Source organism: Cibotium barometz, chromosome 47 (genome assembly GCF_041138505.1).
Source record: "Cibotium barometz isolate CiBa-2024 chromosome 47, ASM4113850v1, whole genome shotgun sequence".
Lineage (NCBI taxonomy): Eukaryota > Viridiplantae > Streptophyta > Polypodiopsida > Cyatheales > Cibotiaceae > Cibotium > Cibotium barometz.
In genome coordinates this window covers 18,958,239-18,975,628 of record NC_141092.1, presented here as the reverse complement: position 1 = coordinate 18,975,628, position 17,390 = coordinate 18,958,239, and the positions used below count along the sequence as shown (strand labels likewise).

Sequence of the window (17,390 nt, the reverse complement as noted above, 5' to 3'; positions counted from 1 at the left end):
TCATTATCTCCATCTTGATATTTGAGGCAGGATTCTGCTAGCTTCATGCGGGCCAGGGCCCAAAAAATGGGTGACGACGTCACAAGACGGCTATCTTGCAGCTCTCTGCACTCAAGGGTCTGTAAGCGAGCTGTGCACCCCCCCTGCTTTGCGTTGCTGCTGGGGCCCTCCCCCCCTTGCCTTTTCTCTACCGCGTGCGCCCCCCCTGAAAGAATGGGTACTATGCTGTAATTCCCACTCAGAAATGCTGCAAGAACTGTACAAAACTGTATATGGACAGCAAGCATAAAGGAGAAAAGAAGATCACTGCTGAATATCAACAGAAAAGGTAGTACATCATGTGGAGCAGCATGAGGGAGGTCCCGTAGATGAAGCCTATCACTGCAAAAGCTGAAAAAAGAGATGATTCGAGGGAAAAGGGAGCCAGCCCTTTTATAGTACCTCAGTATGCTGGTTGGCCAGCTGTAGCAGGCTGACAGCATGACGTAGCAATAAATGCTATAAAATGCCTAAAAAATACCAAAAAAATGGTAGAAAAAATGCAGAAAAATCTCTGCTAAGATATGCCAATGCAGGGCTTCATATGGAGCCAGATACAAGCATAAATATGCATGGGAAAGTCCATTTGGGGATGAAATAATTTCCAACACCTCCTCTTCAGCGCCAGATGGGTGGACCAACTTCGACATGCTGCAAAAAATCCTCCAAAGAGTCTGAAGGAACAACCTCCTCATAAAAGGCACAAAGCTCGCGAAGATACAGTATATATGAATACCGAGAAGGTCTCCGGAAGAAGCCACGAGAAGATCGAGAAGATATCGAAGACAAAACACTAGGATCAATCTGGAGAGAGAAGCCCTCAGGAGATGGAACCATAGGTGGCTCCGAAAAATGTGGTACCTCCTCTGCATCTGCAACAAGTATCATGACCAAAGTAGAATCCTCCTCTGAAGAAGGAGAAACTGAAACAACCACTAGAACAAACTGATCATCAGTGATAGCTGAATTTGCCAAGTTCGAAGTAGGAACAAGCTCCAAGATAGTGGAAGATGCCTCCTCTGAAACATAAGAAGGAGAAGCAACAGCCAGGAGAGAAGCCGCCAAAGTAGGAAGCTCCAGAATATGTGAGGATATCTCAACAAAATCATCCTCCTGCTCTGTAGAAGAACCATTATCCCCCTCTGAAAGAGAGGAGATTAAATCTGCAATAATAGCATCAGCATGAAACAGCACAAGGGAAGGGAGATACTCATCCAAAGGGATTAGAGGAACTGATAAGGTCTCTGTCAGAAACTCCTGTAAATAATCCTCTAGGGCACTGACTTCTGAATCAGAAGTCTCCTGTGTGACCACCAGGATGGACTCATCCTGCTCTTGCGAAGATGGAAAAACAGGGGGATCATAGACAGCAAGAAAAGCCATCTTAGCATGAGACTTCGTACTCTCCTCTGTCGTTGGTGAAGTATTTGAGCCATCTGTTGTGGGTGAAGTGTCTGAGCCATCGGAGGAGGACTCCAGCTTTGCTTTAGCTTTGCGGGAAGCAGCTTGTCGGGCAAAACATTTGGCCTCTGAATGACCAAGTCGGCCACAAAATTCACAAGAATCCTTCATCCTGGAACCCTTGATGTTGTTAGAATTGTCAGAATCGTCGTTGTCAGAAGATGACTTTGTGGTGACTTTCTGCTTGTTGTTGGAGTTCCCTTTTCCGCCTTTGCCTTTGCTCTTATCCTTGTTAGAGGCAACAAAAGCAGACTCCGACTTGCCTTTTCTACGAAGCATGCACTTGTTGTGGAGATAACTCATGACTTCCTCAAAAGGGGGGAGAGGATCACGGAAATAAATATTATCCCTGAAAGAATCAAGGGAAGCAGGCAACTTACCAAGAAGTTTATGGATGGGATTGTTGATGGTGCTCCCGTACTCCTCAAGTTGCAGCTTGATATGGGAGAACCCTCCAATCTTCTCAATCAAGTTATCTGACTCAATGATGGTAAGCTTCTCCATATTTGACTCCAATTTGGCAATCTTCACTGTCGAAACTCTCCCATACCTCCTCTGGATCTCTGTCCACATGTGATGAGCATTACTCCGAGAGGAGACAAACTGTGCCTGTATGGATGGAGTCGTGCAATGGATGATGATAAGACGAGCCCGAGCATCCAATATGCTTTTGCAAAGCAGGATCCACCAAGTGAGGTGTGGAGATAGCCATCCACACACTGGCTCCTTCAAGCAACAACTGAGTGTAGAAAGACCAAGTATGATAGTTGGTTGTTGTAAGCTTCATGGAGTCACTGACTTTGGCAGGGAGTCCACATAGAGACAGATTACTGACTTCTTTAGAGGGACTACACGGGAGGACACACAGCTAACATGCCAGCAGCAGGCACCCCGTGGGACTCTAGTTGAGAGAGCTATCCAGTTGGGCAGATCCAGACGCCCGGGGGATTCGCGGATCCTCACATCGGAGACGGTGCCTACACCGGAGGATTTAGAGCATCATTGCGAGGCATCGGGCTCGTCCGACCAAGCATCTCACTATGGCAGATATCCAGGCCATCCGGCAGAGACCCATGCTAGAGCTCCTAGGATGATTACCACTCCAGCCATATACTGTTGTACTCACTGTCACTTTTGTACTCCCCCATATTCATGTATCCATGTACTCATGTACCCCATTTTGACTAGTAGCATTAGCTTCCCACTCTCCCTAGTTGCTGCTTCCGGATGCTCCCTACTGATGTATTGTAGGGCTAGATACTTACCTTTAGTTCTTTCTTTTCTTTTCCAGACAGTGTATCAGATGTCACATGGTTGTAACATTGGTCTCATAGGTCACTTTGGCCTTTTGAAGACGTTAATATAACATTTCATTTCATTTCTCTCTCTCTCTCTCTCTCTCTCTCTCTCTCTCTCTCTCTCCCCCATGCACCATTGTGATGGCTTGAGCTTCCATCTCATCTCTCTACTTGCACTCTACTCCTACACACCTGTCATGAATATCTTTCATCCTCCATAGCTGCATATGTATGTTCTTGGATGCCAATAATATTTAAACTTAGCATATGGTTTACTTTTAGGGGAAATCAGATGAGTTTGTCCAGTTTGGGGGGGATTTTTTGGACAACTTGGGGTTAATTTGGGAAACATGGGGGATAATTTGAGGGAGTTTAGATAAAGGGTTTGGAGAAATGGTGGATATCAAGGGATTTTAGGGAAGAGAGGAGAAGAGGGGCAAAAGAAGAGGAGACAAGAGAAGGAGAGAGGGGGAAAGTGGGGGAGGGAAGAGCTCATGGAGTGGCCAGATGGTGCGAATGCAGGAGGGCATTGCGAGGAAAGAGGTTGGTTTTGAACAAGCAACAACCATGACGTATGTTCAAGAGTTATAGTGCTACCTCAAGGTCAGATCAAATCTCAGATCTGAACTGTCTTGTCAAGATCTATGTTTGAACCTTTTAGAGCTGCATGTAACATCTATTACCTTTGTGTTTCTTATTGAATTGTTGCAGCTATACTTCGACTTCATAAGTTTTGCTCAGTTTGCAACCATTTCCAATGAGATGAGAACTGGAGAAGTTGTTTTCCAGGTGAGCAAGTCTTTCTAATAGTTGCAGAAGTTCCTTTGTCTGTTTTTGTTTTATAAAAAGGCATCAGCTTGTATTTCTCCTACTGTAGTTGATCTTTTTATGCAGGAGAAGAACGGAGCTGATGGTGAGCTGCAAACTGTAAGAAGGGATGCCAGCATTATGCAGAACTCCCTACTTCCACTTGCCTTCACTAGAAAGGCAGGCAATCTCATCTACCAAAGATTGCTGGAGGGTTTCGAAGGTGAAAGTTTCAATGTGCCAAGGCCTTGCCCTCCGATGTCGAACTCGAAATGTGTAAGCCTCATTAGACTCGCAATCTTTATTTTCAGGGCCTTTCCCCCCCCTGCCCCACCTGACTGGCCTTTTGCCCAAGATTCTCCTGTAGTTACTGATTTCTCACCACCCGTAGGCACTTAATTATCTGCCTGTAGGCGATACCGCCAAGGAAGCACCAAGGGGGGTTTTGAACCCAGAACCTCTTGGTCCTAGGCAAACACCTTCACCACTTGAGCTATCACCTCATTGGCTTCAGGGTCTTGTTTATATGAACTGTGAATGCCATCACCATCCGAAAGCATTACAATATTATTTTTCTAGTCCAAGAGCTGAGCTACCTTAGTGAGATGGTTGGAAATTTTGGGAATTGGGAGCACACACAGGGCAGCCAGAAAGAGGATCCCTTCTTGAGGTTGTACTGTTACATCCGGAACCCTAGGATGCTTAACAGGTCTAACTTTCGGTTAGGTTAACCAAGGTGCGGTGATTAAGCATCTATGGGAAGGTCTAGTGGTTATTAGAGGCAATGGCTATTGATGGCTCTTGCTTTAGGAGGCCTATACTAATCGACTATTGGCATAGTTCTTGTGGAGAGCGCATCTCTTCTACTCCATGTGACGACACCTCGGAGGGGTATTTCCTAGTGGTATGGGACGCTAGGGTTTACCGCACTTGTGAGCCATGTCTGTAGACACCTCTAGACTCAGCTCGGGGGTGAGCTCGTGGGGCTTTATGGTTGGGCGGTGAGCTAGCTAGATACGAGGTTTTTCACGTTTCTCAGTTTGCAAGCTAACCACAAGTGATCTATGAGGTTGGGACGTTACAATGGTATTAGAGCCCAATCCTGTTGATAGAAAGCTTTCGAGAAACGGGGAGTGCTTTTCAGCTATGTTCTTTTTTTTTGGGAAGAAAAGTTCCTTCTATTAGTTACGATCAAACAGCCATAGGCTACATGTAAAAGCTCAGAACCCTCAAATGAGATGAAAATCTGGGGGAGGGTAGTCCCTTCATGGCTGGTGGCTCTCGGAGGGAACTACCACATACAACCAGGGGGAGGGGGGGAAAGCCAAACAGGCGGCCTGTAGTCAAATGATCCCGCCATCCGGATCAAAAAGAAAGGGGCCTTGGGGCCATGTGTGTAAGAAAAGCCTCTTGCCGCCTATGCATGCGTTCTAAACCTCCCTGGAACTTCCCTACTGGCCATGGAGAGTGTGAATGTGATATCGATCTAAATAGCATTGATGGACTCAACTGGGGTGGGGGGGGTGGGGGATTGTTAGAGTTGCACAATGTGGAAGCAAAAGAGAGAGAGAGAGAGAGAGAGAGAGAGAGAGAGAGAGAGAGATGTTAGACAAGATCAAGCTTTGATTATAGCAAGAGGTTTATACAATGGCGATACTTCAGCTAGCAGATCAAGCATGTAATATGCGTGTGAATGGATAATAAACAAGAGTGGTGGGGAGGGAGGCCTTTAAATAGGCACGTCATGAAGCATCACCACCTACAAAGATGTATCCCAACTTGCACCAACCTAATAAAGGGTTTAAACCTACATAAGACCTAGCTCCCACACAACATATGAGATGCACATATTTTAACACCCCCTCTGTAGCTCATAGTGAGCAAATGTCTGAAGAAGGGAAGCTGATGATAAAGACAAAATCCATGGACACCCCGGTACTGCAAATTCTGGATACACCGCCGAAGATGCACCTGCCAAGCTGTCTCCTCAAGACATAATGCCACCCTGAACAACAAAGTAATCTGCTTGGTCCACACCAATGTGCAGTGAACTCCAAGTATAGAATGATGAGCTGTCAGACATACCACACCCATAATCTCCCAACAGTGGACAGTGAACACATCACATCCCAAAAACCAAAGATGACTTGTCTTGCCATATTTTCTTCATGCTTGGAACTCTGACTTATGGTTCCCATGCACCAAAATTTGGATCTGTTAACAACCTCCTCTCCCGCCCACAAGCCTCCTTTGGGTGGTTGCACGTGGGGGGAAACATGTCCTTATGGCCAGAGAAGCACACCGTCCAAGTCCTCCTGAGCCACAAGGGCCCTGAGAGCACTAGAAGTAGAAGAATTGGAGTCACTTTCCTGTTCTTTGTCCTTGCCCTTCTTCTTTGATGAAGACTTGTCCTTGACCTTGGCTGTCCTTCTTCTTGGACAAACAATCCTTTTTCTTATTACATGAGTAGCATCGGCTCTAACCTTTCTTCTGCATTGTAGCAAGTGCCTGATCTTGACCATTAAGAGACATCTTGACCTTATCCTGTGAAACGAGGACGGACTCTTCTTCCAAGAGAAGGGAGTTGAGGTCATCAAAACCTTGCTTGCTTTCTGTGAAGTGGCACCGCAAAGCCCGGGAAACCACATCATACTCAAGAGGAAGCTTCGTGAGGATGAGTACAGTCAGCTGAGCAAAGGACAAGGCAACACCCATTGCCAGTAACTGTCACAAAAAGGGCGGGGACCCGGAACAATAGAATAGACCAACACTTCAAATACCAGACACAGAGCATCACAACACAGTGGAAGAACCATAAATAATACAATAACACCGCACTAAGCCGGAACAGCCGGCCCCCCGTAGGAACTCTTTATTCACATAGAAGCTTTTACAAGATACCAAGGTGTAGGTGCATAATACAACACCGGATTTTCCACAAAGCATCAACACAAATCTCTTGCCCAGATAACTATCCAGTGCAAAGATACAAACATCTCCAGAAGCTGTCCCAAAACTGTCCCAAAAACAGTCCCAAAATAGAGCCTCAAATCAGCCCCAAAAACAGCTCCATAAACAGTTCATAAATCAGCCAAAACAGTCTGGTACAGAGCCCAAAACAGCCCTGAATCTCTGGCCAAAACAGCCCCAAAACCGAGGCGTAAACAGTCCTAGAAGAGCTCTCAAATCAGTCCTGAAAAACAGGTCCCAAAACAGTCCCAAAACAGGCCTCAAACCAGCCCTAGAGTTTCTCATGTGTATGAAACCCGTAGAGCCACTCTATGGCCTGCGCAAAGAGAGAGAAAGAGAGCTGTACAGCCTGCTGTGCCCTGTACGGCTAGCTCAAGAGAGAGAGAACATCAATAGCTGCTGTACGGCCAGTGCAAAAGAGGAGAGAGAGAGAATACTGTAGTCGGCCAGCTTCTGTGCATGGGAGGAGAGAGAAGACTGCAGTTGGCCAGCAAGAGAGAGAGAGGGGGATGCACCCTGCTCAAAACAGCCCAAATCCTTGCTTTTAATGAAGTCGAGTAGCTCTATTATTGAAGTGCTTTCCCTTTTTGGCTAAAAGTGGTTGAACTAGCCCAAAATATCCACTTTATGCTTTCCTCGGCTTGTACTCCAAGTTTTGGCCCAAAAATATCAACTTTTAGCTTTTCTTGGCTTGTACTCCAATTTTTAGCCCAAAAATAACTGAACTTGTCCAAATATATCAGCTTTTGTGCTTTTCTTGGCTTGATGTCCAAGTTTCATCTAGGCGCTTCCTTTTGTCCACCTGTCCAAGCCCAAAAACAATAATATGTCCAGCCCATCATTTATGATATGTGAACACACTGACTTATAAATATTATAAGTCACTCTGATGAATAAAATCCCATGTTGCTCATGCTGTATGGCCATCTTTCAGGCCAAACCATGTTAGTAAAATGCTATAGCTTTCTTTTGTGGAAAATCCCCGTTCACACCTTGGTTCCGCTCAGTGTGTGAAACATTGGTCAAGGTTGGTGAAGGGACCAAATGATAGTAGTAATTGGTCATGGATAACCTTAGCCTTCATAAGAAACGATTGCATAGAACTACCTACCGGAAACACTAGACTGTAGAGCTAACTTTTTTTTTTTCGCCCCCAACTGGCCTTTGGCCCAAGATTCTCCCATAGTTACCAAATTTCACCAACCGTAGACAGCCGCCCGTAGGCTCTTATTTATCCACCTGTAGGCGATGCCGCGAGGTGTAGAGCTAACCTTATAGAGTAACTGGTCATGGATAACCTTGGCCTTCATAAGAAACAACTACATAGAACTCTGCCTGCCGGAAACACCAGACTGTAGAGCTGACCTTGTAGAGTAACTGGTCAAAGGAAGCTTCGTGAGGATCAGTACAACCATTTAGCAAAGGACAAGGCAACACCCATTGCCAGATTGGTCATGGATAACCTTGGCCTTCATAAGAAACGACGGCCTAGAACTGCTTGCCGGAAACACTAGACTGTAGAGCTGACCTTGTAGAGTAACTGCCCGCATCGAGGAATTCGAGCATAGAGATCTGCCAACTTGGACCAAACTTCATGTGCACTGCCTAGGGTTTGCATGGCTGGTGAGACCTCCTTCGTAATGGTCCACACAAGCACCGACTGTGCCTTGGAATCATGATCCTCTCAGTTTTCAAGACCTGAAAGAAATTGATCCTCCCGAGCTTGGGTCCAATGTCTCGAGGTTTGGAGACGCTCGGGCTTCTTCTCACTGCCCTGAATAATATTCCACAAACTCTTATGAATGAACTAGACCTGCATATTCAACTTCCAATGAGTATAGTTAGTTCCGTCGAGCTTGTCCTCCTCGGTCGTAAGGGGGGACCCATATCCACAGCAATAGTCCACCTTCCGCAAGCAAGCCTTTGAACTTATTGAATCTTAGCACTCCAAGACCAATCTTCAACACTCTCCAACGACACGAACCACGAGGACTGATCAGCCCCCTCTGAAAATTGAGTTAGATAGGGGCTGGACAGCAGCAAAACAAGCTCACAAAACCCACTGGAAAGCAACCAACGGGAAGGGAGGGTAGCCGCGGAAGTGGGGGTACCGTCGAATCCGCTTGTCGGGCTACACCACACGTGAAGAAACCACCTCCAGCTGCTGTCCTGGCTGTAAAAACAGCCCACACACCACCAGCCACTGCTGAAAATGCTCTGAGAAGCAAAAACACAGCCACCTGGACTTGCACCTTGATGTCTTGCACAGGGAACGTAGGGGCAGGAGCACCACTAGATGAAAACGCTGATGAGGAGAGGCACTCGAGGAAGAAAACACAGCCACTGTCCAAGAATGCAGCCAGCTTCTTGCTTCCAAAAAAATGCAGAAGGGAGGGGAAAGATTGCAGATGAGGCAGCTGGGACCTAGAGTGATCATACCATGTTAGAGTTGCACAATGTGGAAGCAAAACAGAGGAGACAGGGAGAGATGGCAAAGAGAGAGAGAGAGAGAGAGAGAGAGAGAGAGAGAGATGTCAGACAAGTTCAAGCTTTGATTGTAGCAAGAGGTTTATACAATGGCAATACTTCAGCCAGCAGATCAAGCGTGTAATATGCTTGTGAATGGATAATAAACACGAGAAGGGAGGCCTTTGAATAGGCACGTCATGAAGCATCACAGCCTACAAAGATGTATCCTGACTTGCACCAACGTAATAAAAGGTTTAAACCTACATAAGACCTAGTTCCCACACAACATATTAGATGCACATATTTTAACAGGGATGCCCTCCCTGGCCTTGCTGCAAACGGACCCACCAAATATGCTATGTGGCAATGCTGCTAATGATCTCCCACCTTAGACACGTGCTTGGATTCAGGCCTTAGACGATAGGTTAGGAGTGGGAACCATGTTAATTGTTTAATGCGATAGCCGGAGAGCCTGCCCTCTTACTGCCTCCTCGTAGTGGAGGGTGGGACTGGTTGGTGTCACCCAACGAACAGCTCCCCATGCGATGAAACTCGTTGCTGAGGATCTTCCGGGCATATAGAGACAAAGAATCCACTGCCATGGCAGCGCTGCTGCTACGACTCCAGGGGGGGTTGGTTGCCCTGCACACAATGTGCCAGCCTACCACCAATAGCCAACCAAGTGCTGACAGCAGCGAGGCTGTGGTGGGCTTATTGCCAGAGGAAGTGTGTGATCTTCCTTGGTGGTAAGCTGTCCCACAATCGCTTCCAAAATATCCTAGGAAGTGGGGTGAAATGCCTTGGGAGGCCCAATAGTCTGTTGCTGCCGGGGTGCTGTCTTATCTCATGCATTTGAATCCTGTGACCCATCCTTGCTGTGTAATGGAAGAAAGGGGCTCTCCGGGCTGAAGGGGTCTTGCTACTCCCACACACTTGCTTGGGTCCCACTGGAACAAAGGTCCCAAACTGCCAAGAACTATTGCGGGCTACCTTGGCTCCTCATATAAGGGTGGGAAACAAATGATCATAAGGGGGAGAGATGCTTCTCCTCCGGCTGGCCGCTCTATGAGGAGAAGGCTATCTCATAAAGGGGAGGGGGGAGAAACAAGCACACAGGTGGTCTGTAGTGCCAAATGGGGTCACCGCCTCTATCTGTGAGGAAAGGGCTAGGCCTCCAAAGTCTCAAGAAGGCTTCCCGCCGCTTCCGCATGCGGTCAGAACCTCCTTGCAACTTCCCCCACTGACCGTGGAGGGTGTGAATGATGTTGAGCCATATGCCGCTGATGGTCTCACCCGGCGGAGTGTGGGTACCCTCGATGGCCTCGCTACATCTAGCACGCCAAATGTGCCAGGTTGCTATGCTACTGCAAATCTCCCAGTGGTGGCATGAGCCTGGATGCCAAACACCTGCAGGTGGAGTTGTGACTGGTACTACTGCAATATGATGGTGGGAGTCCTGAAGGGCATGGCCTCCCCCAAGTCTTGACCACTCTAGCCTCGATGGCCCAAGCGACAGTACCCCAAGTGATAATCTAGGTCAATGCCCTGTCTGTCCATAGCAAAGATGCGGAGAATCCGCTGCCAAATCTGCTGAGCCTTCGGGCAATCCCAAAGGCAATGTCGTTGAGACTCCCGGGGGTGGCCGCACCTCGGGCAAGCTGCTGGCCGCCCTCCGACTGCCAGCCAAGTACCCACTGTCAGACTCCTGTGTGCCGTCAACTAGAGGAAGAGAGTGATCTTCCTTGGCCGAAAGCTGCCTCAAAGCCTCTTCCAGAAATCTGAAAGGAAGCGCTATGATAGGCCCTGAGACTGCGAGTGTGCTGCTGTTGCCGGTGTGCCATCTATCTCCGACATTTGGATCCTGCGGCCGAGCCTCGCTGTATATGCAAAGAAAGGGGCATCCAGAGTCTCCACCTGATTTGTGGGATCATGCCACGTCCACTCTCCAGGGTCCCACTGCAACCGCGTGAGAGGTCGGCACTCCCAAATCCATAACCACCAAAATCTCTCCCTAGCCACCTTGGCCGGTGCTGGATCTACGTGCCATGCACGTGCTCGAAAACCAATCATCCTCACCCTCTGCAAGGTGCAGCCTCTGAACTCCTCCAAGGGGTGCTCTGATCTCTCTAATCTGCCATGTAATCCAATAGAAAAAGTGAGTAGACAACTGTCCATATGCTCCATAGACAGCCATAAGAATATCGTGTCTGGTGAACACGCCTAGCCATATCGGTGGGGTCGGGTGTGGAATAGGAGTCAGCCACTCTGGAGGAATAGCTGAGTCAATGTCGATGGTGAGCCTGTCTCTACCCCAGATCCCTGTCAGGACTCTCTCCTCCTCCTCTCCTGAGGTAACTGCCTATGTGCAACCCAATCTCCAAGAGACCTGGCCGGTCCCATGCTCAAGGCGCCCCAGGATATGTGCGGTCGGGCCCCTAGCATGTGGCCACTGGGTAAACGGATCAAGGGGTTCCAGATCAAAGGTTGCCGAAATTGCTCCTCTACGGCCATCGGAACAATCTGTCCGAGGGCTGGCCTGAAATGATCCCAAGCACGAAGTAGACTGGCTGCGAATTTGTCCTCAAAGGCAGGGCTAAAACCACGGGCTCGCATCTCTATGAAGATCCATCTAGTGCTCTGCGACCACGGGCCTCCAAGGCTCGGAGTGCGGGCTGAAATCCGGGCCAAGAGGAAATCCTTCCAAGGTTCACCACCGGGTTGGAGTCCTCTGACAAACAACTTGCCCAACAGGGCACGGCTCTGTATAGCTAGATCAATGAGACCTAGCCCCCCTTTGCTACGTGGCTAAATGATCACTCTCCATGCCACCTTGGCCGTAGCTTGTCTCCCATCACTTCCGGCCCACAAGAAGTTCCGGATCAAACGCTGTACCTGGCCAATACAAGCCCGAGAAAAGGCCCCGCACGAGGTGATGTACCACATGGTGGCAAGCAGTACCTGGTTCGCCACCACCACTCTGCCTACAAGGGATAGCCTCGCCAACCTCCAATATAGAAGCTTCTTCCGAATACTCAGAAGAAGCGGAGCGAGCTGCTGCTCGGGAGAGATATCAATGCCAACCTGGCAGTCGAGGTATTAGACTGGAGTGCCCCTCCAGATACATTGGAAAGCCTCAACTGGTCGCCAAGGCGGGGTGGGTGCTGAGCCTACCCAAAAACCACATGACTTGTGCCAGTTAATCTGTGCTCCTGATGCACGACAGAAAATCTCTATCGCCTCCGCGAATCTTTGGAGATTCCCAACATCTCCAGCAAGGTAGGTTACTGTGTCGTCTGCAAACTTTGAGTCCACCAGCTCCTCCTGCGTGCGGAGGGGAAGGCACAATCCATGAAGTCTGGTCTCCTGGGCGGAGAGAAAACTACTCATGGCCTCGGTGACAAATAGAAAGAGGTACGGTGCCAGAGGACGGCCCTATCGAATCGAGCAGGAAAGGGGAATCTGTTGCTTCGGGCTTCCTGAATGAGAACCTGGCTGTGAGATGTTGAATAAAGTCCTGAGACTCTGCGAATCCACTCCATGGGGAATCCCATCCGGCTCATGGTGCCCTCAAGAAAGCTCCAATCCACCCTATCATAAGCTTTCTCAAAGTCAAGGAGTAGCACAATGAGGTCTTGCTGTCGCATTCTGGCCGAAGCTATCGCCTCCCAAAAGGTAAAGATGTTGTCCAGAATACTCCGATCCTGAAAAAAATTAGTATGAGTGTCATGGATCAAGTCTGGGAGGGAAGGCTGAAGTCGCATGCTGATGGCCTTGGTCAAAATCTTGTAGGCCGTCTCTAGAAGGGTGATGGGTCTCCACTGCCGGATCTCCAATCTATCACCACCCTCCTTGGGAATCAAATGTATCAAGCCCTCTGTGAGCCTCTCTGGCATGGCACCTGTGAGCATAATCTCATTGAAGGCAGCGCGAACGCCACCTTCCATGAGGTCTCAATGGCGAAGAAAGAAAGAAGCAAGAAGCCCGTCCGCCCCCGGGCATTTGCCCCTAGGTAATGCCTTCACCGCCTCCGCCAGCTCCTCTGGAGTGAAAGGGGTCAATAAAAAAGATCGAAGGGAGGGGGGAACCACCTCTCTCATGTGTCTTCAGACTCTCTTGCGCGCATCCATCACCTGGGGGGATAATGGGGCACCAGTGAGAAGAGAACGGAAGAAATCCGTGGTGATGGCTCTCACCTGCGGGGGATCGGAAACAAGAACTCCATCCTAGCCATGTAGCCTGTGAATACCGTCTCTCCTCCTGTGAGGGCCGGGTATCTCAAAGAAGTCTCTAGTAACTCTGTCACCAGCTTGAGTCCAGAATGAGGCCCTGGCATGGTATCTATACTCCACCCTCCTCTCCTCAATGGACCGAATCTCCGTGTAGGCAGCTCTGATCCGACTCTCAATCCATGGGCTGTCCGGGGAACTCTCCTGAAGACGCTGTAAAGAGGCTAGGCCCCTCCTCAGACTCCTCTCTTGCTCCCGAAATCCCTCCAATCTCCTTTGGGCTGTCTCATGTAAGAAAATACTGACCTCCCCAAGGCCCTCATCCAAAGTGCACCCTGCAGATCCTGAGGAAAAGTCTAGACCGACCCATATCTGCTTTTAACAATCCGGCTACAAATCTCAAGGTCCTGAATGAGGCTGTCTGGAATCCTGGAGCTCGCATGTTTGTCATGCCTCCATGGGTCCTCAGGGACAGAATAACTGGGGCATGATCTGAAAATGTAGTGCCTACCAGAATACCAACCATGCCTCCACGGCTGCAAGCCCACTTATCAACATAAAACCTATCCAGCCGAGAGAGGTTGGGGCCAGTGCTCCGCCTATCCGATCGAGAAAAGCTAAGACTCCCAGGGCTGCGCCCAAACTCTGGAAGATGCCACCCACAAGCTGATATGCGGTTTTTCCAGTCCGAGAAGCATCATGTGAGGAAATGAATTGCATTCTTCCTCGAGAATAAGCATGCCATGAATGGACCTTTTTCGAGTGTCGCTCCAGCCATCTGCAATAAGTGACACCCCATTCTTTGCCCAACTTTCATGCACAGATTCTAAAGCACATTCAATTGCAGCTTTCTCCCTTTGCAACAAGGTGGTGCGTAGTGTCTCATAGGAAGGAGGCTTATATGTTAGGCTATACCGTGCAATCTCCTGGACCATTTCAATAAAATATGGGGACCTGGCAACATTGAATGCTACATGATCATGATTCATGCACATGCTTTCTCCTCTTCACTTGGGTACTTTGCCAAAAGCTCTCTACGCATTTCAGGTGTTGTCCCTCGGCATTTGTTCACTTGCGCTTTTTCATTGTTTACATGGCATAGATGTGCCCTCACACGGTTTGCTCCTCCACATTTCTTACATTTCCATTGTGTTGCACCTCCCTTAGATGAATAGCATTCTAGCCTTTCAACCTCGTCCCACCAAGTTGCATTCGAAGCCGATCGCTTTGAGCCTGAGGAAGCCATGATTTCTGCAAATTCGGGCAACAAATTGATCAGCCTTTCAAAGCTATCTATGAGTCTCGAGAGAGAGACGTGAGAGTAATGAGGCCTTTTTTTGTCTACTGTATAAGGTTTCAAACTGAGAGAAGACAGAGAGGAGAGAGAGAAAGAGAGAGGAGTTTTATATTTTAATATTTGTTGCAGACTGTGACGTGTATGAAAGTTTCAAACTGAGAAAGAGAGAGATAGAAGAGAGAGGGAAAAGTGACCACCTTGCCTTGGAAAGATGGAATGGAGTCCAAGTGTGAAGAGTTGTGTATAGCAGGTACACTCGTTGCTGGACCCTGGGGCTGGTACACGGGCAGGCCTGAGGCGACAGGCTGCAGCAGCAGGTATGCTCGTCTCGCTGGTACACTAGTCCTGAGGCGACAGCACTATGGAGGTACGTGGGCGGCGGGCAGGCGTGAGGCGACAACAGGTACGCGCGTCGCGGGCAGGCGTGAGTTGACAGCAATATGCGGACGGCGGGCGTACGATTGTCCCCTTTTTTTAATTGCCCAAATGTTGTTTTCGTTCCACATGGGGGGGAACGGCAGCCAGCCGTTCCGTAACGGCATTCCCCAGCGTTCCAATCGTTCCCACGGCGGTTCTGACTCGGGTGTTCCCTTTCCAGCGTTCTGACCGTTTTGGGCAGCTTTTGCATGGGGGAACGCGTTCCACCACTCCCCAGGGGGGGAAACAGCGTTTCCCTGCTACTCTGCTGATAGGGGGATATCATGGCGAGTAAAGGCTCCGATCCACAGAGGGGGGTTAGGATTGATGGAAGTTAATCTAAGCTTGCATAGCCAGGTTCTAGCCAAACGGAGAACATCTCCAATTCTAGCTCTTTTTAGCTATAGAACTGTCTTATTGTTTTTTTTCTTTTTTGAGATCCAACTGAGCTAGGCCCACTTGTGGGGATGGGTATGCTTTGGTGAGTCTATTAGAAGAATTCTCAACAATAGGTGTTTTCAACGGGTGCTTTTGCAGGAGGATTCCTATCAGTGGAAAGTATGTCTTAATCGAGGGGTCAATGTAAGATTTGACAAGGGATTCAGAGCTGGCTCCAGAGAAACTCTGCTCACGTTTTGAAAATCGGCTGCGTATGCGCTGCTCAGGCTGCTTAGGACATGCTCTTTGCTTATAAACATTATTACCCTGCTTGCTAAGGTTTAATGCTCATACTTGACCAGTTGCTGTTCACACCCAATGTGCCCACGCTTGGGCGCCCTGATTCGACCTGGCCTGGCCATGCCATGTTCACCCTGTCGACCAGGGTGTCCGAAACCTAGCTCACACATGCATTGTGTGAACATGCCCCACGTCTTTAGTCTTTGAGCAGCCCGCCACTGATGAGGCTCTCCACCTATCTATTGCTGTATTTGCAGAAGCTTCAAAGGAAATGGCTGCACATTTTACTTCTGAATATAACACTATCTCCTTATGTATATTCCACAAGAGTGTATCCATAGGGAAGGTGACCCTTTTAAGCCTAACATGGAGTTGGTAAATTGTTGATTCAAGCATGCATAGCCAAGGGATTGCAGGTGGATGCAGGTTCCAGTCAAAGGTTCCGATGGGCAGCATCTCCATTTCTAGCTTTTTCCATTTGTAGGACTGTTAGGCAAAGCAAGTCTGTGAGATCCATCTGAGCAGGTTCACCAGTGGATGGGTATGCTTCCGTGACTTTTGGAATGGCGTCTATTTGAAGATTTTTTAGCAATAGGTTTCTTAATGGGCACTTCCACAGGAGGATTCCATCAGTGGCAGAGGTGCTTTATCAGATGCATTACCAAGAGACACTTTTTTGTTAGACAATGGCGCAATGTAAGCTGCAACAAGGGAGGGAGAGATTCCCGGGAGATCTCTGGACCATTTGGAAGTCATCCAGGTGAGGAGCTTTAGTGGGGAGAATGTGACCCACATTACCCAAGCAGTGTTTGGACTTATGAGATATGGCGGGCTTCAGACCTCTACACCATGGGAAACGGGCAGGCAGCCTGTCAGCATCCAGAGCATGTTCACATGTATGTGCAAGTTAGACCAGATCCTCAGGGCAGTTTGGACATCTCACACTGGTTACAGGCAGGCCGGGGAAGCTTATGGCCAGGCCCAAAAGCTGCTTGGTCTAGTATCTGGAATAGTGCATTCCTTAGCATTTCTCAGTTTCCAGCATCAGACCACTTTGACCAGATTTGCTCACAGAAGTACGGTTTAAAAAGTTTAAGTATTCATGTGTGCTTGTGAATCATTTTAAGCCTTCCATTGCTTCTTATCTATGTTATTCACTTACACTTAGACAGGTAGGCCTTAACATAAGCTCTGTTTCTGCATATCTCTTCAAATTAAAGACTACAGCATTATTGGAAGTGTCTTTGGCTCTGATGAGCTTTGGTTCTGAATATTTCTTTAAAAGACTAGCATGATAAGAATTGTCTATGGCTACAGATAACAACTGTGGTTGCATTTCAGAAACCAGCCTTGGTCTTGTTGTGCTGGTCCCCTTGGTCCTTGATTGCTTTCTTCTTATTAATAGGTAATGCCTGAGGATGAGTGAGAACATGATCATATTTATGAAATGCAGCTGTTAGAAGGCATCAACAAACTCCTTCAGCTGTTTGTGAGTCAAGGCTATGCACTCAATGCAAATGTGGAGGAAGTCGAATCTGAAAAGTACACTGATGTTTTCAAGTTCCGGGTATGAACAATCAGCTTTGTTTGTTTTCTATGTCTTACCTATGCTAGAGAGTTCATCTTTGCAGTTGTATTATCTACACATATCTACACACACTTTTTTTTTACTGTCTCATTAGAAAAAACAATGTACATTCATAGCTGGCTCAGAGTGGGGCAGCTATT

The 17,390-nt window shown here is 48.2% G+C and overlaps 1 protein-coding gene across 4 annotated transcripts in view; it reads left to right on the top strand.

Moving 5' to 3' along the window:
- LOC147611468 (uncharacterized) overlaps positions 1-17,390 on the top strand; it is a 61,784-nt gene that overhangs the window by 20,159 nt on the left and 24,235 nt on the right. For 2 of the 4 annotated variants that reach the window (XM_086784552.1, XM_086784551.1), the window contains 3 exons: positions 3,510-3,587; positions 3,693-3,881; positions 17,116-17,229. In XM_086784552.1, the coding sequence (XP_086640678.1) occupies positions 3,510-3,587; positions 3,693-3,881; positions 17,116-17,229 (381 nt within the window). The remainder of the gene's footprint in view (positions 1-3,509; positions 3,588-3,692; positions 3,882-17,115; positions 17,230-17,390) is intronic. The other 2 variants (XM_086784553.1, XM_086784554.1) reach the window with 2 other exon arrangements.